The sequence below is a fragment of the Tachyglossus aculeatus genome, chromosome 10 (assembly GCF_015852505.1).
Source record: "Tachyglossus aculeatus isolate mTacAcu1 chromosome 10, mTacAcu1.pri, whole genome shotgun sequence".
In the NCBI taxonomy this organism is placed as follows: domain Eukaryota; kingdom Metazoa; phylum Chordata; class Mammalia; order Monotremata; family Tachyglossidae; genus Tachyglossus; species Tachyglossus aculeatus.
Window position 1 is genome coordinate 11,572,415 of NC_052075.1, and position 24,018 is coordinate 11,596,432.

General features: G+C 42.2%; 1 protein-coding gene across 1 annotated transcript in view; it reads left to right on the top strand.

Annotated features, from left to right (window-relative positions):
* Nucleotides 1–11,455: 11,455 nt before the first annotated feature.
* The window catches only part of STIM2 (stromal interaction molecule 2), an 81,746-nt gene continuing 69,183 nt past the window's right edge, over nt 11,456–24,018 (top strand). The window contains exon 1 of the mRNA XM_038752354.1: nt 11,456–11,583. Within this exon, the coding sequence (XP_038608282.1) occupies nt 11,536–11,583 (48 nt within the window). The 5' untranslated portion in view covers nt 11,456–11,535. The remainder of the gene's footprint in view (nt 11,584–24,018) is intronic.

Genomic DNA, 24,018 nt, shown 5'->3' on the forward strand with positions numbered 1-24,018 from the left:
TGGCTAAAGGGTTAATGAGCAGTGAAGTTGCTGAGAGGCAACAACAGGAAGGAGAAGAAGAAAGCAAGTGCAGACCTGAAAAATGGAGAGGAAGCGGTAAATTTAGCTTATCAGCGGGCATTATTTTTTTATCCACATGGCAATAGGAACTTGATATCACTCTGGCATCAGTCTCCCACCACAGAGTCTACCTGTTAATATTGGATAATGTTTGAAAAAAAGTAGGAAACTGAGGTAGATTATTGGTAGAGTTTGGCATTATGGCCGTGACTGTTTTAGTAATTTGGTGTCTTTTTATATCTCTAATTTCACTGCTGAATCTGAGGAATGAAAATCAGAGCAGCGTGGCGTAGTAGAAAGAGCAGGGCTCTGGGAGTCAGAGGACTTGTGTTCTAATCCTGGCTCTGCCACTTGCCTGCTGTGTGACCTTGGGCAAGTCACTTAACTTCTCTATGCCTCAGTTTCTTCATCCGTAAATTGGGGATTAGATCCTATTTGGCCTGTGAGCCCCATGTGGGACTGGGACTGTGTCCAGCTTGATTATCTGTATCTACCCCAGAGCTTAGTTCAGTGCTTGGAGTATAGTAAGCGCTTAATAAATACCATAAAAAATATTGGAGCTTTTCTGGGTAGTTACCATTTGTCATCATTGTTAACATGAGGCTCCATCAGGATTTATCATGCATGTACTATGGCAAAAGTTTTCCTAAAACTGTGTCAAGTTATATAATAGCCTGTTGAAAAATAATTTCAAAACCTTTCAGGTTAAAATTTAGGAATTCATCGTGAACAGAAATTGAGCTAATCTTTGTCTGTAGTATTTAATTTAATTGGCACGAGGCACAGCCCCTATACCGTATGCTTTATACATTCTTGCACTTGGTTTTTTGTGTGATCTTGAGACTTAGTATCTCTTTAATTTTGTGTATTTATCTGATTGGATCCTTTTTTAAAGAGTGAAACAAATGGACAGTGAGCAAGAAAGTTGCTCATCTATGGTGAGCTTTGCCTACCCTATCTACTTCAAATGGGCTTTCCAAATTTGTTCCGTTAACACATGGTTGCTTTTCCTCCATCTGCTTTAATTGAGGTTAGTTTCTGTGGTGGCAACTTTTTTGCTTACTTTTTTTTGAGATTGCCTCAGAATTTAGGTTCTTGAAAAATATTAGGCTTCCTGGTAATTCAGCCATGCAGGTATATGCTTTTCCCCCTCTGCCCTCTTTGTAAGTAATTAAGCCCACCAAAAATTTCTCCTGTGTAAATTTCTCAGTCCTTCTCTCCTCATAGCAGTACCACCAGTCTTTGCCACCCTTATAAATGTCAAAACAGTTCTTTCATTTACAACTACTCTGAAGAGCCTGTGTCTGTTTGTAACTCTTTGTTTTTAGGCTCACTATGTGTTCAGTGTCTCTAAACCAGTCTCCCCATCTCTTAAGGCTGTGTTTCTAGTTATTCCACCTGCCTCTGTGGTTTCTCAGGAGTTAGGCAAACAATCTGTTGTGTTTACTGAGTCCCTTATTTGCCATGTATTATATTAAATATAGTCCATAGCTGGTTAGGTCCATTTGAAGTCGTACTTCAGCAAGGAATACAAAATGTTTCTTTTTTGATCTTACTTAACTGTTGTCTCATGAGGCGATAGCTGTTTATATGTTCAACCGCCATTCATTACTACTATCCTAGTGGAAAGAACAGGGGCCTGGGAATCAGAGGACCTGGGTTCTAATTCTGCTCCGTCATTGCTTGCCATGTACCTTTGGGCAAGTCTCAACTTTTCTGTGCCTCATTTTCTAAACCTATAAAATGAGGATTAAATACCTCTTCTCCCTCTCACTTAGACTGTGAGCCCCCTGTGGACGGAGACTGTGTCCAATCTGATTAACTTGTATCTAACCCAGCATTTAGAATATAGCATGTGCTTAACAAATATAATAATAATAATCTCTGAGGAGCTATATTGTTTATTGAGGGGCACTTCCAGGTGCTCCTTGTTGTGTTCCTTTCAGCCTATTAATCCTAAGTGTGGCTCCTAAGGGAAATTAAGGAAATGGCCATCAATGGCAGTGACTACTAATGCCAATAAAAGCAGTAAATCTAAGCATTACAGCCATAAGCGCCCACTCCAAGGAGGGAATAGGGGCAGTTCGTGGAATTGCCCATCCTATTTGTCTAAGACCTGAGTTTTTCCAAACAGGGCTGAAAAGACCAGTCTGCATGATCCTTAAAATCCTGGTTCTTCTTCCACCCCTGCATTCAGGATAAGAAGTTGGCATCTCTGCTTACAGCTGTAGTGAAAGTGATTGACAACCATCACCCACCGCTCTGTAGACTGTAGGTTTGGTTTGTGGAGCGTGATGGTATGTCTACCCCACCGGTATTAACCATGGGACTTGTTTGAATATATGCAGCCTATAGGAACATTGCCTATACTACTAAGAACCTTCAGGCAGATACCTTGCAACAGTGTTATTTAAAAAATGTCACATAATTAAAATTATAATTCAGTACTTTGTAATGCCTCAACTGTTGGGAGTGTCTAATAATTCAGTGTAGGATTGATTTTTGATGGCTATCTTGTTTGATTCTTATCATATAGGAGAAACCCTTTCTGCACTTAGGAGAATGTATAGTTTAGCCAATAGGGATACTAAAATCAGTACATCAGTGGTATTTATTGAGTGCTGAGTGTATGCAGGGCACTGTACTAAGCACTTGGCAGAGTACAATACAACAGCATTGGTAGACACGTTCTCTGCCCACAACAAACTTACAGTCTAGACACTATAAACAAACAATTTACAGACATGTGGTTAATGGCTATGGGGCTGAGAGTGGGGTGAATACTAAAAAAGTGCTTTAATCAATATTATTGAGTGCTTACTGTGAGCAGGACACTGTGGTAAGTGCTTGGGAGAGTACAATATAGCAGTGTTGGTAGACATGTTCCCTGCTCACGGTGAGATAATGCACAAACAGCATTTTTTATAGCTCCTCCAGATCTTTTTTTTCACGTGGCCTACATCATCTGTTCCCTGTGGTAAAAGGTTTTTCTCGAGCCTATGAAATCATTTCGGCAGTGATGATGGATTTACTCTTCCAAGTGATATATTAGATCATTATATGTCTTTTTATAAGACCAATGAAATGCTAGTAGAAGCTAGGGGCTGTCAATCGGCAGTGTTTATTTAGCACTTACAGAGTGCAGAGCACAATGCCAAGAGCTGTGAGGAGTGACAAAAGAAAAACAAGATATGGCCCCTTCTCTTGCTGAGCTTAGAATAGACAGAGTAGACAGTCGTAGAAATAGTTAACTGGTGCAATGAAAGACTTAGACGAAAAAATCAGAGTGCAGACATATGTTTAATCAAGTAATGGACCTGTGGTGTTTGTGGTTACAAGGCACAGCTTGTTCATGCTTAAGGACAGTCAACAAGATTGCTGGAATATGCAGCAATAGGGGGAGAGCAGCAGTTGAGGGAGAGATTGACTGCCTTAGAGCAGGGAAGAATTTGGCCAGGGATGATGCAGAGTCTTTTAGACTGTGAGCCCACTGTTGGGTAGGGACTGTCTCTATATGTTGCCAATTTGTACTTCCCAAGCGCTTAGTACAGTGCTCTGCACATAGTAAGCTCTCAATAAATACGATTGATGATGATGATGAGGGGCAGCAGGGAGGGAATTCTAGGCCCAGAGCCTCCGGGAAGAGAACAGGGCTGCAGAGAGGGAGTGGCAGGGAGAGAAGATGGGGCAGTCTGAGGGCTACGGGGAAAGAGACTCAGGCTGAGGGTGAAAACTGCGGAATTCGGGGATGAGGAAGAAGGGACGGAGAGGAAGGAAGAAGCTTGCAAGTCATAAACAGAAGGGGCAGGAAACCTATCCAATCCAAGGACTTCTCCATTTTGACAGGCGGTTGGGAAGCCTGCCTTATCTTCTCTCCCGTGAGCTGCTGGGAGATGGGAAGTGTGTGTGTTTATTGCTATTTTAAACTCCCGAGCGCGTAGTACAGTGCTGTGCACACAGTAAGCACTCAATAAATGCGATTGAATGAAAGTGAGGAAAAGGCATAGGGGAGGTGAGGCAGTATGAGACAGTAAGGTCCTGTGGGTGGGGATCATGTCTGGCAACTCTTCTGCACTTTCCCAAGTGCTTATTCATTCATTCATTCATTCATTCAATCTTATTTATTGAGCGCTTACTGTGTGCAGAGTACTGTACTAAGCACTTGGGAAGTACAAGTTGGCAACCTATAGAGACGGTCCCTACCCAACAGCGGGCTCACAGTCTAGAAGGGGGAAATAGTGCTCTGCACAGAGTAAGCCCTCGATACGATTGATTGATTGATATGCCAACTAGCCATGGGTCCCATATTGGGCGAGTCCATTAACCAAATGAGTAACTCTTATCTAGACCAAAATTAGCTCATTGATGAGAATGTTATATGGGAGAGTCAGAAGCCTCATAAAATCCCTTTGGATCATATCTCTGGCTTCCCTCTTATCTCCAGGATTATCATTTTCTCAAGGAAGGGAAATTAAATTGGTCTGGCATGATGCATTGTTTACAGAGCTGTCTTGGTTGCTTTTTAGTGCCTTTTGCTCCTCTGGGTAATTTATGCATTTGTTTGCTAAATCTGTAGTATCTACCTGATTGCAGGTTTGAACAGACCAAATTGTTTTAAAATCAAGTTGACTTAGTATTTGGGATGATCACATGAAATTGGGTGCTTCCAAAGAAAAACAAGTTTATATGGCAAATCATATTGCTAATTTTCAAGTAACTTAATCTTTTCCGTTAATAGGAAGGAAATGGGACAAGTCTAAAATTTCACTTTAGTCATTCTTTTGAAAGTCTAGTTTACTTACTATGCTTCATCCTCATCCATTTCTTTCCCTTTTATTGAACATTCATATCATGGAGGGGGGATATACTGGAGAAATAAAAGATGCCATTTCTTCTTTCATGGAGTGCACAGAGATAAGTGCTCTGTCTGTTGTTCGCCAGTCCGTCGGTCAGAATCTTTACTCTTTATAGTTAATACTTCTTGATCTTAGGTTCTCCTGCAGCTGACACAATAACTGGAAAGGTTATTCACTCTGGCTGTTCTGGAGAAAGTGTGAGCACCATATGCCATTTCTGAGAAAAGTCACTGGCCTCTCCAGCCCTGGGAGAAACCATTTGATGGATGCTCTCTTTTACATCCATCCTCACAGTTAAGGATGAACCATCTAACATCCCCAGTTTATCCTCTTTGCATCTCTAATTTTTCTCCAAGTTGCCCATTATGTACTCCCTAGTTCATGAATCGAGCCAAACCCCTCTTGAATCGGCCGCTTTGTAGCCGAAGTTGGTTAAAGCAGCGTGGTTCAGTGGAAAGAGCACGGGCTTTGGAGTCAGAGGTCATGGGTTCAAATCCTGACTCTGCCAATTGTCAGCTGTGTGACTTTGGGCAAGTCACTTAACTTCTGTGCCTCAGTTACCTCATCTGTAAAATGGAGATTAAGACTGTGAGCCCCCCGTGGGACAACCTGATCACCTTGTAACCTCCCCAGCACTTAGAACAGTGCTTTGCACATAGTAAGCACTTAATAAATGCCATTATTATTATTATTAAAGAGGGAGCGGAGCCATGGTGTGGCCTAGAACAACTCTCTCTAAAGCTGCTCTGACTTCAAAGGATCCTTCTAGGATGGGAGATTTTGCAGAGAGGAAGAAAAAGGGTAGCCAGGAAGCAGAAGGAAATGAGTCCGGACAGTACCGAGCTGCCCAGGCTGAAGTGATTGTCACTCTTAATAAAGAAGATTTGGGGAAGTGATGGGATTTCCTAGACCTTTTGGATTTTCTTCAGTATCAAATCCAAAATGGGCCTCTGATTACTTTGCTAAAAATAGTCAGGCCTCTTTATCTTGGTAGTGGAATAATTGAATGAAGTCCACATCAAGCTGTTAGTACAGTGCTCTACACATGGTAAACACTCAATGAATATGATTGAATTATTTCAGGAGAGAGCGACAGGGGTGTTTTAAAACATTGAATTACAGTATCAATCAATCTTAGTTATTGAGTGCTTACTATGTGCAGAGCACTGTACAGAGCGCTTGGGAGAGTACAGTATAAAAGAGTTGGTAGACACTTTGCCTGCGAACAGTGAGCTTATATTCTAGAGGGGAAGACAGACAGTATCAACAATCACGAATACGTACATTGGTGCTGTGGGGCTGAGGGAGGAGTGAACAAAAGGAGCAAATCCAAGTGCAAGGGCAAACTGAGTGGTGACAATCCAGTCAAGGCAACAGTTAAAAATGCAGCCGAAAACAACCTCTCTCCCTGATCGCAATGTGTTTGGTTCCTCCTTGCTGTAACTTCAACCTACTTTGGCTCAGTTGGTTGAGAGGTTGGTCGTGGCGACTGGTAGTACCTTCTTTAGGCTTCAGAAGAGGTGAGCCAGCCCTGGAGTGGCTTAGAGCAGATTCTTACTATGGCAACTGGTGGTATCCCATCCTCCTTCTAAAGCATGTCTATCAATGACAAATATATCCTTAATAACCAGAGAGATGATGCACAAGGGAATTGCATGCCCCGTCTGCGTTTTTATGGTATCTGTTGATATAATATTTAGGTACTTTCTTTGCTCCATTCATTTGCAAATGCCTGGAAGCAGAAAACACAGACATGAGCCAACACAGGTTTTAGGTGATTAGGGTCTTAGCTGGGGTCTTCAAGGTCCAAGGCATTGTTCATCCTAGTATTAAACCCTAGTAATCCTACATCCCCAGATTCATAAGTAAGATTATAACCCTGACATTTAGAATTCATCTTGAAAAGCATTTCCAGCACCTTTGTAAGGTACATCAGTCTCCATTCTCTCATGTGGATGGAACAAAAATTCCAACTAATTTACGATTTGGGGTATATGTATGCTGCTGTTTGATAATGTACCTTGGTTTTTTATTCCCTGTTTTAAAGTACATTTAGTATGTTAATGTTTTGAATCTTGGGAATTCACCAGTGCACTTTAAAGGTTTCTTATGGAAATTACACTTTGCTTACACCTTTTTCAGGAAACCCGTCAAGGCCGCTACCTAGGTTTGGCAGTGCATTTCTTTTTTCACTAGCTCTTTTCCTGTTGGCCTTTCCTGTTGTCCACTTGAAACCCCAACAAGCATTTATCCCATTGTCATTTGTCATCTCTTTGATCCTTTGAGTAGCATCACAGATCTCTGAAGCTGTTGGGAGCCTCAATATGAGGTAACTGCTGAATTTATAATGGCTGTTGATTTTGGCCATGTAGAAACTACTCTTTTTCTTAACTTTTCAAACTATTATCCTTGAGAGAGAATATCTTTGGAAAACAGCTTTCAATTATATAATCCTGTGGGTGTAGAATTGGTAAGAGTCTTGTCAGATAATCTTGGCAGGAGAGGGAGAGTTCAGGCACAGAAGGGGTGAGCTGGTTGGTAAAAGGGCAAACAGTCCTTGGAAAAATGCATGGTGAATGAATCATTTGGGAAAATTTCGGCTCACCAAACTTTAACGTTCGGCTCTCGCTTTAGAGACGCAGCATTGGCCTAGTGGAAGGAGCACGGGCCTGGGAGAGAGATGACTTGGGTTCTTATTCCAGCTCTGCTACTTGCTTGACTTTGGGCAAGTCACTTAACTTCTCTGTGCCTCAGTTTCCTCATCTGTAAAGTGGGGATTAAATAACTGTTCTCCATTCATTCATTGTCGTATTTATTGAGTGCTTACTGTGTGCAGAGCACTGTACTAAGTGCTTGAGAAGTACAAATTAGCAACATTAGAGACAGTCCCTACCCAACAATGGGCTCACAGTCTAGAAAATCTCACAGTCTCACAGTTCTCCCTCCTACTTAGACTGTAAGTCTTATGTGGTGCAGGGACTGATTATCTTGTGCCTACTCCAGGGCTTAGTTTGGTGCTTGTCACATCATAAGTGCTTAACACATATCAGTATTGTTATTATTATTAGTAGTAGTGTGTTCCTAAAACATGTGACCTATTTGTGAATTACTGTCCCAAACCCTCTAATTTCATGGATATTAATATTGTTCTTGATAAATGGATGAGATCTTCAGATGAGGTTGTCATAATAATAATAATAATAATAATGGCATTTGTTAAGTGCTTAGTATGTGCAGAGCACTGTTCTAAGCCTTGTGGGGGATACAAGGTGGTCAAGTTGTCCCACGTGGGGCTCACAGTCTTAATCCCCATTTTACAGATGAGGGAACTGAGGCTCAGAGAAGTGAAGTGACTTGCCCAAGGTCACACAGCAGACATGTGGCGGAGCCTGGATTCGAACCCATGACCTCTGACTCCAAAGCCCGGGATCTTTCCACTGAGCCACGCTGCTTCTCATATGAATAGGCTGCCCAAATTTTTGTTGAAAATTGGTATGATTCATTCATTCGATCGTATTGATTACTTATTGTGTGCAAAGCACTGTATTAAGCGCTTGGGAGAGTACAGTGCAACAACAGACACATTTCCTGTCCACAACGAGCTCACTGTCTAGAGGGGGGTACAGACATTAATATACATAAATACATTACAGGTATATACATGAGATGGGAAGGAGGATGAATGAAGAGAGCAAGTCAGGGTGATGCAAAAAGGAGTGGAGAAGAGGAGAGGACTACTTAGGGAAGGCTTCTTGGAGGAGATGTGCCTTCAGTAAGGCTTTGAAGTGGGACACAGCAATTACATGTCGGATGGGAGGAGGGAGGGCACCGAGGCCAGAGGTAGGATGGGTGCAACAGCTCTGCGGTGAGATGGATGAGATCGAGGTACAGTACGTAGGTTAGCATTTGAGGAATGAAATGTGCGGGCTGGATTGTAGTAAGAGTGTAGTGAGGAGAGATAGGAGGGGGGCAAGGTGATTGAGTGCTTTAAAGTCAATGGTGAGGAGTTTTGGTTTGACTCCATTCCCAGTTTTCATACCTTGCCCCTCCCTCCAAGCAACTGTAAGTGTTGTGTGGATGAAAGGAGAGGGGTGAGGAGTTAGTCCTTTCACTATTCTGGTGTGCATAGAACAAAACCCCCAGAATGTCTTGAGACTTAAAATCATCATCATCAATCGTATTTATTGAGCGCTTACTATGTGCAGAGCACTGTACTAAGCGCTTGGGAGGTACAAATTGGCAACATATAGAGACAGTCCCTACCCAACAGTGGGCTCACAGTCTAAAAGGGGGAGACAGAGAACAAAACCAAACATACTAACAAAATAAAATAAATAGAATAGATATGTACAAATAAATTAAGTAAATAAATAAATAGAGTAAAGAAATATGTACAAACATATATACATTTATACAGGTGCTGTGGGGAAGGGAGGGAGGTAAGATGGGGGGATGGAGAGGGGGACGAGGGGGAGAGGAAGGAAGGGGCTCAGTCTGGGAAGGCCTCCTAAATGAGCATGCTTCAGCTTGGATGGGGCAGTCCAAGTATTTAAACGGAGCACAAGTAGTCTAGTCAATGCAAATTAGACTGAAAAGTTTAGCCAGCATGGTCCCAATTTTTGGATGTTAAATTGCTTGGGACAGTTTGTAAAGTTCCAGGTGTGTCCCAGCTTAACTGGGATGTGTGGTCAACCCGTCAACCCGTATGTAAACTACTCAGTTTAGTATGGGGCAGCTCAAGTTTTAAATAGCAGGTCATTTTCCTGGGGGAAAGATTTCATTTTCTTGAGTTACCAACCTTTGGGTATTATTAAAAATAATTTGAACTGTATAAGATGACAAATGAGAGTTGAACTTTAGGTGTATCAATTTCCTTGTAAAGGTGGTGATAGAATTCCAAATTAGTCATCTTGCTCACTTTGCTGTAGACTCTTAATGGCCAGAATCTTGTTGGATGGTGACTAAACACGTTGTTATGTGGATAATCCACAAACGTCTCATAATGAGCTTTACAGAAAGGGCTTTTTTAGTTTTGTGTTTTAAAGGAAGGAGATGGCATCAAAAGTACCTGGAGAGGAGAGAAGTGGTGATATTGTGAGAAGTCTGCAAACAAACAGGCCCTCTCCTGCAGCTCTGACAATCTTAGAACCCTCTGCAAAACACTGAGACAAATTTGGGAAACCGTCTGTAGGGACCAAACCTGCTTTTGGATCAGTCAGTCATTCAGTGGTATTTATTAAGTGCTTACTGTGTGCAGTGCACTGTACTAAATATTTGGGAGAGTACAATAGTAAGCGCTTAATAAATGCCATCATTATTAATTACAATACAACAGAGTTATTATTGTGGTATTTGTTAAGCACTTGCTGTGTGCCAAGCACTGTTCTAAGCGTTGGAGTCGATACAGGGTAATCAGGTTGTCCCATGTAGGGCTCACAGTCTTAATCCCCATTTTACGGATGAGGTAACTGAGGCACAGAGAAGTTAAGTGGCTTGCCCAAGGTCACACAGCGGACAAGTGGCAGAGCTAGGATTAGAACCTACGTCCTCTGGCTCCCAAACCCATGCTCTTTGCACTAAGCTATCCTGCTTCTCTGTGCCTCCCTAGACACAAGAAGCTTACAGTCTAGAGGGTTGTGACACATGTTAAATACATTTTGAACTAGATTTCTGAAGAGAGGAGAGAAGCAGCGTTGTTTAGTGGATAGAGCATGGGCTTTGGAGTCAGAAGGACCTGGGTTCTAATTCCGGCTCTGCCACCTGAGTGCTGTGTGACCTTGGGCAAGCCACTTAACTTCTCTGTGCCTCAGTTACCTCATCTATAAAATGGGGATTAAGACTGTGAAACCCATGTGGGCCATGGAGTGTGGGTAACCTGATTTCTTTGTATCTATCCCAGTGCTTAGTACAGTGTCTGGCATATAATGAGCACTTAACAAATACCATATCTCACCCCACCCCACCCCCCAAAAAAAGACTTGGGCTACAAGTTTTCAAATGGGTCAAATACCTTGGGGAGAAAGTGACCTTTGAAGCCTCTTCTGGGGAAGGAACTTCAATTTGTTTAATTTGGACTGTATGTTTTTCTATTGATTGGGAGGACATGTGGTATTGACATTTATAGAATAATAATAATGATGATGGCATTTGTTAAGTGCTTACTATGTGCAAAGCACTGTTCTAAGCACTGGGGAGGATACAAGGTGATCAGGTTGTCCCACGTGGGGCTTACAGTCTTAATCCCCATTTTACAGATGAGGTATCTGAGGCATGGAGAAGTTGCCCAAAGTCACACAGCTGACAAGCAGCGGAGTCAGGATTAGAACCCATGACCTCTGACTCCCAACCCTGGGCTCTTTCCTCTGAGCCACGCCGCTTCCCTAGAACTCCATAGAACTCTCCACTAGGTGTTTTAAAACTTCACAGTTGTTAGTCCAACCCGAAAATTAGTTTCGTATTACCTCAAACACTGCCAATGATTTAATGGGAGCTGATGTTTTAGAATTGTAGTCAACACTATTCATTTCCTCTTTCAGATCCCTGCATTTCGTTAAACCCTCCTTGCTTTACTGAAGAGGATCGATTGAGTCTAGAAGCCCTCCGTACAATACACAAGCAAATGGATGACGACAAAGACGGTGGCATCGAAGTAGAAGAAAGTGATGAAGTAGGTGGAGAATGGGTTGGATGTTTTCTTTTTTCTTTAAAAATTACTGTTCTCGGGTTTCCCAAGATCTTAACCGAAGGTGAATTAGTCAAAACTTGCTCCAGAGTCAACTATCTTGGTTTATGTTCCTTGATGTGCTGTCTTTATTTCTCATTGGAGGCTCCCAGCTGAGATTTTTATGGCTATCTGCCTAGCCAGGGGTCTGTAACCTTTTTATGGAAAAGAGCCAATGTAATCTTTGAACAGTCAGCAAACAGGGAACCGCTCATACAATTTGAACAGAAGTGGGTGGGAGAGAACAAAAGGGGGAAGGAAGAGGGATAAGAGGAGAGAGTATGAGAAGACAAATTTACTCCTGGTTCACTTGGGAATAGGGAAGAGTGAATGCCAGAGTGCAGAGTGGGAAGCAGAGTGGCCTAGTGGAAAGCACATGGGCCTGGGGATCAGAGGACCTGGATTCTAATCCCAGCTCTGCCGTTTGTCTGCTGCGTGACCTTGGGCAAGTCACTTAATGCCTCTGTGCCTCAATTTCCTCATCTGTAAATTGAGGGTTTAGTACCTGTTTTTCCTCCTACTTAGAGTGTGAGCCCCATGTGGGTCAGGGGCTGCGTCCAACCTGATTATCTTGTCTCTATCCCGGTAGTTCATTCAGTCGTATTTAGAACAGTGCTTGACACATATTAAATGCTTAACAGATACCATGACTTAAAACAATGTAATTAAAACAGAAAGCTCCATGCCTGCTGTCTCATTTCATTCCCTCCCCCCACTAAGGTCCTCCTCCTCCTTCTCCTTTGCTTCTACAAAAGGATTAACTTGTGTCCGCCCCAAAGCTTAGAACAAGCACACAGTAAGCGCTCAATAAATACGATTGAATGAATGAATGAACAGCACGTGACATGTAGTAAGCGCTTAACAAATACCGTAAAAACGACAGGAGGCAAGACCCGGTGTGTGTTTGCTTGTGAGCAGATCTTTTCCTCCCACACACAGGAGGAGCATGGGGCCTAGTGCAGAAGGCGGGCTTAGCGTTCCGACCTCACAGTTCCCAGCCTGGCATTCAGCTCCCTGCGCTGGTGCCCATGGTGGGTAAGCGTTCCCCTTCTCTGCGTGGCTTGGTTGGCCCACCTCTGTGTCACTGCAGTCTGTATGGGCACTGTAGGGAGTGGGATGGGGGTGAGAGCAGTTCTGGGTTGCCCTGTTACCTGACGAGGCCAGATGACACTTCACCGGTCCTTGGCCTTCCAGCTGAATGCAATGAGTGCAGTCAGTCGATCAGGTTTATTGAGCGCTTACCATGTGCAGAGCACTGTACAAGTATATAGGAGAGTACAGTGCAACAGACAAGTTCCCTGCCTGTACTGAGCTTAGTGTCTAGAGGGAAGGCAGTCACCATTTGACTTCTCCCTGGCCCCTTTCCTGCCCAAAATGGGGAGCTAGACAAGCTCCTTCCTGCCCAGAAAGCTATTAGGGAGAAGGTAAGGGGACCTCCCACTGCTGAGTTTGTCCACATAGAGGATGCCTTTAGACTGTGTTTTTAGACTGTTTTTAGACAGTCTTTTAGACTGTGAGCCCACTGTTGGGTAGGGACTGTCTCTATATGTTGCCAACTTGTACTTCCCAAGCGCTTAGTACAATGCTGTGCACACAGTAAGCGCTCAATAAATACGATTGATGATGATGATGATGCCAGCGCCTGAATGCCACTTCTACAGTGAAGAAGAGACAAATCTGGCACGTGAGTTATGTTCCCAGCCCCTGGCTTAGAGGGAGCGCTGAGCTACGCCAGTATCTTACTCCCTGAAGTGGTAGATTCAAACAAACTGGAGTCTTTCGAAGTACTCTCTTCTAAGAAAAGGTCAGTTTTAGTTGCTTCATTTAAATTGCCACATCAAATTCCCCTTCTATATTTGATGACAAATTGAATGCATTCATTCAGTCAGTCATATTTATTGAGTGCTTACTGTGTGCAGAGCACTGTACTAAGCGCTTGGGAGAATCTGGTACAACAGTGAGACACAATCCCTTTCCGCTTACAATCTAGAGTGGGAGAAATGTAGAAAACCAGCATGGTGTAGTGACAAGACTACCTGACTGAGAGTCTTAGGTTCTAGTCCCTACGCAGCCACTGCCAGCTGGGTCACTCTGGACTAATCACAACTTCTCTAAACCTCAGTTTTTATCATCTGCAAATGGAAATCAGACCAGCCTTTCTATACTTTCCAGGGATGATGGGAGGACAGAAATGACCCAAGTAGCACGAAAGGGCTTTGGGAATAAAAACACTATATAAAATCAAGAAAATTTATTGTTATTTAATAATAATAATATGGTTACTTAATAGTTCTTAGTTTTTTTTATTGTAATCAGTGTCTACTATGTGTCAAGCACCATTCTATGGGCTGGAGTAGGCATCAGATAATTGGATCGGACGTAGTCCCTGTCCCATGTGGTGCTCAAAGTATAAGAAAGATTTCAAAGTTGAATTACTAACGTATTTCTTTTATGTGCCTTCTGGGTTTGAACTTTTGAGTATTTTTAGAACACAGTATTAACCCTTTGGTGTGACATTTTGAATTTCAGGTTATCCCTTCGTAGTCTCAAATTATACAATATATGAGCAGCCACTTTGTGGTCTCCCGTGTGCAGCCTGGATTGATTTAATTATGGGAGCTTGAGAAGCTTGCTAGCAGAATCTTGGGGTCTGGAGGCAGATGGCTGTGCTGTTCTGAACTTGCTGTATTCTATTCTTAGGTTTTAAAAGCCAAAATTTATGCCTGATAAGTTATCTTCATCCTTATCAGTCACCATCAGGAGAACCTCATGTTCCAGGTTTATGTCTTCTCTGCAGTTAATCCATTTTGGAAATTTGAAATAAAATATTTTTGGAAAGAGGATTTGAGGGGGTCTTATGGAATCATTTCATTGCTCTTTACCAGTCAAGCAATGATGGCTCATATTTATTTAGTGCTTACTGTGTTTAGAGCAGCCTACTAAGTGCTTAGGAGAGTACAGTACAGCTGAGTTGGTAGATATGTTCCCTGCCCCCAACAAGCTTACAGTGTAGAAGGTGGAGGCATTTCCATGCACGTTTTCAGAGTATTGCTGTTCCTGTTTCATGCATTTTAGAACTAATGCTTGAAGGAATATTGGGATTTAAGAAATGGTAGGTTACAGAACTTACAGTTGGGGATAATTGCCTCGTTGTTATTTAATGGTAGGTTAAATAGGGGTTGGGGCAGGAATCTTAGTCCAGCAGTAACCATGCTATCCTCCCAATAGGCGTAGCCCATCTTTACTTTGGGAATTTCCCAAGATGTTAAAGCTTTTTAGTAAAGCACATTAGACTGCCTTTCTTTTAATGAATCTTGGAAGCAGTGTGGCCCACTGGTGCAGCCCTGGGAATCAGAGGACCCGGGTGCTAATTCTGTTCTGCCACTTGTCTGCTGTGGGACCTTGGGTAGGTCACTTAACTTCTCTGTGCTTCAGTTTTCTCATCTGTAAAGTGGGAATTCCATACCTGTTCTCCCTCCTCCTCAGACTGTGAGCCCCATGTGGGACAGAGACTGGGCCCAATCTGATTATCTTGTGCCTATTATACACCCCAGTGCATAATAGGCACTTAAAAATACACTAATAATGATAACAACTGCATAATACAGGGCTTGGTTGCTTTTCTTGCTCCTTATTTAACACCTTCAAAAACTTTTAAAATTTTCAATTTGCTTTAGAACCTTTGGACATTTTGTATTTCTACTGTAATTTTCATCCCTTCACATTTTTCCAAATGTTTGGAAAATGTTGGTTTTTAGTTTAAAGAGTAGCCAAGTACGTACAAAAAAGACAAGGGATGAGTGAGTGAGTGTGTAGCAATTTGGGAGTAATAGTCCAGGGCGATGTTGAAATTTAGTTTGGGGAATGAGAGCAGAAATCTCTTCAGTTCTAGGTCAGTAGTTGAATTTTGAACCAAGGTCAGTAGGGACACAGTTTCTGTGCACTTTGATGAATGGCTTGTGTAAATTCAGTTATTAGTTGATGCCAACTGTACATCAGTCCTTTCAGCCACATCCGCAAATGTGGTTTGGATCTCATCAGTAGTACATTTTAAACAATGGTCAGCTATCTATGCATATATGAATGGATGTAAAGTTTCTTACACCAAGAAGTTTTACAGTGAGAACTTGGCACCGTAGTAGAATTCTAAATTGCATAGTTATGAGGTCTCAGCCTCTTCCACCACAACTTTGCATTGAAGAGGTGATGTTGGAGTCACATATTTCTTATTTTGCTTCTAGTATCTTGTAGCATTAGGAGTTTCCCATTTATTCTGATATTCCTCCTTCCCTTCCCACTCACTCTACCTCCTTCCCCTCCCCACAGCACCTGCATATATGTTTGTACAGATTTATTACTCCATTTATGTTACTTGTACATATTTACTATTCTATTTATTTTGTTAATGATGTGCATCTAGCTTTATTTCTATTTGTTCTGATGACTTGACACCTGTCCACATATTTTGTTGTCTGTCTCCCCCTTCTAGACTTTGAGCCCGTTGTTGGGTAGGGACCGTCTCTGTTGCCAACTTGTACTTCCCAAGTGCTTAGTACAGTGCTCGGCACACAGTAAGTGCTCAATAAATACGAATGAATGAATGATATTGGCCACTCACATTTACTGGCATGGTTATCTTTTTCTCCCTCTCTTTCTCCCTCACATTTCTCTCCGATTCTCTCTCTCTCTGTCCCTCTCTCTCTCCCCCCCGCCCTTTTTGATTCCCTTATCTGTTTCTGCCTATTTCACTTACCCCGTTATCTTGCCTTGCCTCCCTTCTTTAAAATATCACTTAAAAAAGTTATTTGTTTTATGATGTTTGTTCAGAGAATAAGGTTTGATTACAACACAACCAGTTTCAAAGCTAGCTTGCTGTAGGTAACATTGGTGCATACCATCTGCCATTGCAGCTTTCTTTTTATTAGCAGAGTCCCAGCCTGTGAAACACCTGTGTCAATATTTATGCATATATAGCCACGTCTTATTGGAAAAGTTTGTTTAGTGGGCAAACGTATGAGGAACAAGGAAAAACACTTGAAAGAAATACGTAAAAGAATATTTAGCCGTAAGTCCTATGTCAGCCAATATTTTGCCTAGAGCTAAAATTTTAGAGGTGTTTGGGCCCATTTATCAGAAGCCTTGGATAAGAGCTTGGGCCTGGAGTCAGAAGGATCTGAGTTCTAATTCTGACTCCATCACTTGTCTCTTGTGTAGCCTTGGGCAAGTCATTTCACTTCTCTGTGTCTCAGTTTCCTCATCTGTAAAATAGGAATTAAGATAAGACTGTGAGTCCCTTGTGGGACATGGACTGTGTCCAACCTGATTATCTTGATGTACCCCAGCGCTTGGAACAGTGACTCGTACCTAGTAAGCGTTTAACAAATACCATTAAAAAATGGTATCTCTAGTAACGTTTTCCTGTTTAAAATTCCCTTTCTCAAATATCTCTTTGTTTTTCAGGTACCAGAAAGAGATACTTAGTGGGAGATTACCAAGCAGCATGAATGGAGGGTTTTTATTTAAGCACTTCTAGAAGGATATAGATTCTCCAAGTCTCTTTCTGATATTGACCTCCATTAAGTCTACTCTTGGAAGATAATATTTAACTTGAAGTGTTAAGAAAAATTCAGTAGTTTTACAGCCTGGAATCATAGGATTAATTGCCAAATGAACCCACAGTTAAAGAGGTGCCTCTTAATTAGTCACAGACATAAACGTACATTTTCAGATCACTTTCCTTACTGAATGATTATGAGCCTCTCAGCTGGAAGAATATGAGTTCTGGCATGAAGATAAATGTGTGAGAGCAGCTGTGCAAAGCTCTACTGCTAGCTAAACCACACTAAGCATTGAGTAACTTTTTTGTGAGACCAGGATCTTAAGACGCAATAGATGCCACCTCATTTGGGACAGAAACTGTGTACGATCCTATTATCTTGCATCGACCTCAGCACCTAGCATTGGACAAGCCTTTAATAAATTGCATCACTATTATTTATTACTGGTGGTGATAATTACATCTTCTCCCCAACTGAGCCTTCATTTTCCATACTTCCTCTCCCTTTTGCGTTGCCCTTTCACATCAATTTGTTCCCTTTATTTACCCCACCGTCAGCCCCACAGCACTTATGTACATACCTGTAAATTATTTTTTGTCTGTCTCCCCCTGCTCTGTGAGCAGGGAACATGTCTGCCAAATCTGTTATATTGTACTCTCCCAAGCGCTTAGTACAGTTCTCTGCATGCAGTAAACACTCAGTAAATACCATTGATTGATTGTTGGAGCATGCTGTCTGGTCAGTATCTTCTTTGCCATTAGTTATGCACTGCCTGCTATAATTCTCAAGGGTGCAATTAGCATAGGTGTTGTGAGATTAAAGGCAGACCATTTCAAGGCCCTCTTCAAAGTGTCCCAAATCACAGTGTGCACTCCATTTGGGAAGTATTGACATATAGCAACATGTTATGTGGGGTAATGTGAAAATTCCCATTTTCAGATGAGTCCATTAAATCTTGCTGGCCTAAAACATCAGAATAGCTTTTCCACATAAGCATATCTAATAGCTGACTTCAGCACAGGTGGTAGAAAAAGCCCTTCCAATATGGACTATATATTTTCTGTCAGTAATTTTTTTAACTTTTTATTTCATACATTTGATCCTGCATTCTGCTTACTGGAAGAGCGGGATTTGTTTTGCCTACATGAAGTGCTTTTTGCAGGTATTTCCATTGGAAAAAAAAAAAATCTGATCTGGTTGTTGAAGTTCGGCCGTTTTGCCTCCCAGTATGCACTCTACCTTTTCAAAATGAGCCATACAGTGTCTGACTTCCATGTCCCATATTGGTCCACTGTCGTAGCTTCTCTTTTCTTCCTATCTGGTTTGGAGTGATTAACTGAGAAATGGAGGCTGTTCATTCATTCACTTGTATTTATTGAGCGCTTAGTGTGCAGAATACTGTTCAGAAGGTAGGGAGCTTTTGGTTGTCCCTTTTAATCGTAGCGACTCTTATAGGTTCAATCTCTAATCACCAGGAACTCCTTTTCTTTCCTACAAATCCATATTGGTCTGGTCAGTCTCCAACCCCATTCCCTGTGGACATGAAGGAATAGCTTAAGGAGGCAGCGAAGGGGGCGTTTGTCAAACTTATCTATATTCCACCTTTCTTTTCAGACTTAAGCTATGGTTAGCTTTAATTGATTTGCCCCCTTGTTTGTCAACAGAAGGACTCCTCTGTGTGGTTGTAGGATTATAAATGGTCTTTCTAAAGAAATCAGAGTGTATCTAGAACTACTGGCAGGGAGAGGACAGAGGAGATGCATGCAAGCCTGGAACGTTTTTTTCATTTGGTTTCCAGCCTGCCTATTGTGGCTGTCTTGCTTTTCCCTCTCCTTGGGCTTTGCATCAATCTCTGGAAAGTAGAAGAACTGCATTAGGGCCTGAGAAGTTCTGTAGACTGAATATGACTTGGGCCCCCACCCTCAAGATGCTTTTATAATTTAAGGAGATTAAAAAATAGAAAAATTTAACATTTCAAATTTAAGCAGCAAGAATAAGTGAGTACTGCCAGGGCTTTTGAATATACGGTATGACCCCCTATTAAACCAGTGGTACTTCAAACTTAAAATATTAGCCTCCTCAATTCTGGTGGGGGATTGGTTAGAGAATCCCCTGCAAATGCAAGGAAGCTGTGAATACCATTTGGGAACAGTGGCAAAAGTTTATCCAGGAATTCACAGCTGCCTATCTGAGCTTTCCTTGGAGAGTAGGGGTGGCCAGATGAGGTTTCAGTCACAGTGGTATTTATTCAGTGATTGCTGTGTGCAAGCACTCTACTAAGTGCCTGAGAGAGTAAAACACAACACAGTTTTTAGACATGTTCCCTGCCCTCAAGGAACCTACAGTCTAAAGGAGACTGCAACTGCTGCTGACCAAAGGGACAGCAAGGGCTGTGTCCTGCCACCAGTGCAGCCATGACAATGCATCCCTCAAACTGCAGATAGGCAAAACTGCAAAATAAAAACCCAACAAAACCATGAATGTCTTAGGACTACTGAATTATTTTTTTTTTCCCCAAGGAGTTCGGAATAGGATACCTGAGTGATCTCATTTATGCTTCCTAAGCACCTTTGATTTAGGCAGTGGTAAACATTATCTTTTGTGCAGAATAATAAAATGAAGCATCTTATTTCAGGTCATCATGTTATCAGCAGATCTCAAATCTGTTGACTCCTGGTTTGTCCCTTCTGTTCTGTCAAGTGGTTAGTACAGTGCTCTGCATACAGTAAGTGCTCAATAAAAACCTTGATGATGATGACTTGTGTATTTTTGCCTTCCCTGTACTTGTTTGTTTCTTAGAGAATGTTTCATGTTAAATTTCTCTATTCCTTGCTCTCAAAGGAAATGGTTAGAAAGAAGTCTTTTAATTTGTTCTAGAATTAATGTAGAATTCATTCATTCATTCATTTGATCGTATTTATTGAGCATTTACTGTATGCAGAGAACTGTACTAAGCTCTTGGGAAGTACAGGTTGGCAACATATAGAGACGGTCCTTTCCCAACAGAGGGCTCACAGTCTAGAAGGGGGAGACAGACAACAAAACAAAACATATTAACAAAATAAAATAAATAAAATAAATATGTACAAGTAAAATAAATAGAGAAATAAATACGTACAAAGATATATACATATATACAGGTGCTGTGGAGAGGGGAAGGAGGTAAGGTGGGGGGATGGGGAGGGAGAGGAGGGGTAGAGGAAGGAAAGGGCTCAGTCTGGGAAGGCCTCCCGGAGGTGGTTTTACATTCCTATTTCAGATCAATATATAAAATTTCTAATTGACCTTTCCATGCATTTTGTATTACTTTTTCTCCAAGGGGAGAAATAAATAAGATAGTGTCTCCCAGATTGTGAAGTTAGGGCTCTGTGTGTGAATTTTGGATAGACTTTAAATGTCCATATCTATATTGTGTTTGGAAACAGCTCAGAATCAGTTGTGTATAAATTTATCTAGGATGTGTAATAGAATTGCAGACCTGGAAGGTATTGTACAAAACTGCATTTTATTTTTTTAATTGTATCTAAGTGCTTATCATGTACCAGACACTGTTCTAAGCAATGGGGGAGATTCAATCTACAGGGGTAGATTCAAGATAATCGCGTTAGACAGTCCCTGTTCCACATTCATGCATTCATTCATTCAATCATATTTATTGAGCGCTTACTGTGTGCAGAGCATTGTACTAAGCGCTTGGGAAGTACAAGTTGACAACATATAGAGACGGTCCCTACCCACATAGGACTCACAGTCTTAATCCTCATTTTGCAGGTGAGGTAACCATGGCACAGAGAAGTTGCTTGACTTACCTAAAGTCACACAACAGGCCAGTGGCGGAGCCAGGATAAGAACCCAGGTCCTCTGATTCCCAGACTCATGCTTTTTCCAGTTGGCTACACTACTTCTCTTAGAGCCTAGTCGAGCCCTCTTCCTCCATGCTGTTGAAAAATTGTCTGTTTTTGTAAAGATTTCTAGGAGACTCCAAACGTCTCTTGGTAATAGGGTTACAGTGCCTTATCACCATAGCAGTCACGAAGCTCCTCTGTAGGTCTAACTGAAATCTCTTCTTTTGAGTTTAAGCCCATTTACACCCTTTTAATTTTCCTCTCGCTACCTCTCTGTGCATATGGTGAACTTCTGGCCACCTTCCTCTTCAAAAAGTCCGCTTATTTGAGAAAGGGAATTGAAGACTGAAGTCAGATAAATCACCATCTTTTTTTTTTAAAGTAGATTAGTTACTCTTCTCTGGATTAAACCTAATTTCCTTAATCATTCCTCTAAGGTTTTTCAGAGCTCCCCTTTTTTCTGCCTCCTTTCAAAGTAGGCTGATCAAGACTAGACATAATACTTTTATAAGGCTGGACCGATGTGGAGCCCGGTGGAAAGATTCCTTTCAGACTCTCGTGTGTCATACGCCTGTTAGCATGTTACAGTGCCTTGGTAGCATTTTTAATGCCATTCCATTGCTGACTCATTCTGCTTGTCTCTCACGTGTCTGATATGAACTGTGCGGGGCCTTTTGACCCAGTGGTGGATGATTACTACCTGAAATATAGAAGATCCAGTGGGTAATAACATTTAGGAAAAGGTAAAAATATGACGGAGTTTGATTTATGTTTCAATTTATTTGCTAACTTTTGTCAATACCTCTCTGCCTCCCACTGTGTTTGCTAGTTATACCTAGGATTATTACTTATAAGATTAGGGGATGGTTATCTGGTTAATCTTGAAGACAAGTTTATTTGAGCGCTGCTTTAAAGGACTTCCAGGGTAATACGACTTTCCTGTGTACTTCTGCACACCATAGCAACATCTGTGTTTACCAAAGTGAGCCAGGTTTTGACAGGGGTGGGAGGGGTGGCAGTATATTGATTAGTTTGTAGGTCCTGAGTGGGCCATGGACAGATTAAGGCAAGTGACAGGGGATGAAGAGAATCAGAGGATGATAGAAAGCACTTGGAAGAGGCGGATTGGTAAAGGGAAAAGAAAGGAGACTGATGAGGACATGGCCAGTCAGTTGATCAGTGGTATTTATTCATTCAATCGTATTTATTGAGCGCTTATTTTGTGCTAAATGCTGTACTGTTGAGTGCTTACTATGTACAGATCACCGTACAGAGTGTTGGGAAAGGACAGTACAAGGAGAAAGTGGATAGAGTCAGAAAGACCTGGGTTCTAATTTGAGCTCCTCCACTTGTCTGCTGTATGATCTCAGGCAAGTCTCTTCCTTTCTCTGTGCCTGTTACCTCATCTATAAAATAATAATAATTATGGTATTTAAGTGCTTACTTTGTGTCAGGCACTGTACTAAGTGCTGGGGTGAATACAAGCAAAATGGGGATTAAGATTCCGAGCCCCATGTGGGACATGGACTGTGGGCAACCTGACTAGTTTGTGTCTACTTCAGCGCTAGGAACAGTATCTGGAATGTAATCAGCACTTAATAAATACCATAAAAAAAATTGATAGACATTGTGTCCCCAGGGAGCTTACCATCTGGTGGGTGAGAATGCCTAGGAATTTCTGTATCTGTGGCAGGACTGTTTTCCTGAAGTACACAGAGTATATATATCCTTACACTTTCTTCTATTGTGTCTAATCCCCTTCTGTGTTCAGTACTTTAGCAATCACTGGTCCTTGGCAAGATAAAAGCAGCTCTGCACATAGAAAGCGCTCAATAAATACCATTGATTGAAGAAGTAAGAGGCCCAGAGGGAGGACAGAGGGGCCTGGTTACGGGAAGACATTTAAAGAATATTCACAAAGATGAGCAAGTAAGCCAGCTTGTAGAAACGGCAATCACGAGCTCAGCGCTAGCCGAGTGGCTATTCTGCATCTCCTGATCGTCTGTCCAGGTAGTATAGGGGACTGCATCTCCGGTCCAGCTTGTTTCGACCTAGTCCTGGAGGGAGGCTCCAGCTCCGTGGAGAGAAGCACCATGGCTGCTATAGAATTGGCACTGCGAGCGATAAAACTAGTCCCTTTTCCCCCAGCTTTTAGGGCAGGGCAGGCAGCCATAGCTAGCCCACCCCTCTGCCCTGCAAATCAGATAGCACCGAGATGGAGACTCCCCTTTTTTCCTCTACTGGCAGGCCGTGGTTTTGGGAATGTGACAGTGTTCTTCTTTCTCTCTCTGGGTTTCAGGGCTGTGTCAGAGCTCTCTGTCCTCTCCCTCCTCTCCCTCTCTGAAGACTCCCCGGCTATCCAGAGGCTTTTTTCATCCCTTCTGGAGGTTAGATTTGGGCCCTGAAAGCCAAACTCTACACTGGCACCAAACCCCTTGAATCGCCATTTGATTAAAGCTCTGTTCTATGTTAAAAGTTCTGGAGGCTGGTCTCCTTTGATACTGTAGGATCTAGGAAGGCACTCCAAGTGACACAGATGAAATGAACAAACCTTAATTTTGCAGGTGTATACCTACACATTCATATTTTCACTGTGCCTTGATCTCGACTGTCTTGCCAGCCCCTAGCCCATATCCTGCCTCTGGCCTGAAACACCCTCCCTTCTCTAATCTGACAGAAAATTACTCTCCCCACCTTCAAAACCTTATTGAAGGCACATCTCCTCCAAGAGGCCTTCCCAGACTAAACCCCACTTTCTCTCATCTCCCACTCCCTTCTGCGTTGCCTTGACTTTGCTCCCTTTGCTCTTCCCCCCTCCCAGCCCCACAACACTTAATATGCATATCTATTTTATTTCTTTGTACTGATGCCTGCCTCCCGCACTCTAGACTGTGAGCCCATTGTAGGCAGGGAATGTGACTGTTTATTGTTGTATTGTACTTTCCCAAGCGCTTAGTACAGTGCTGTGCACACAGCAA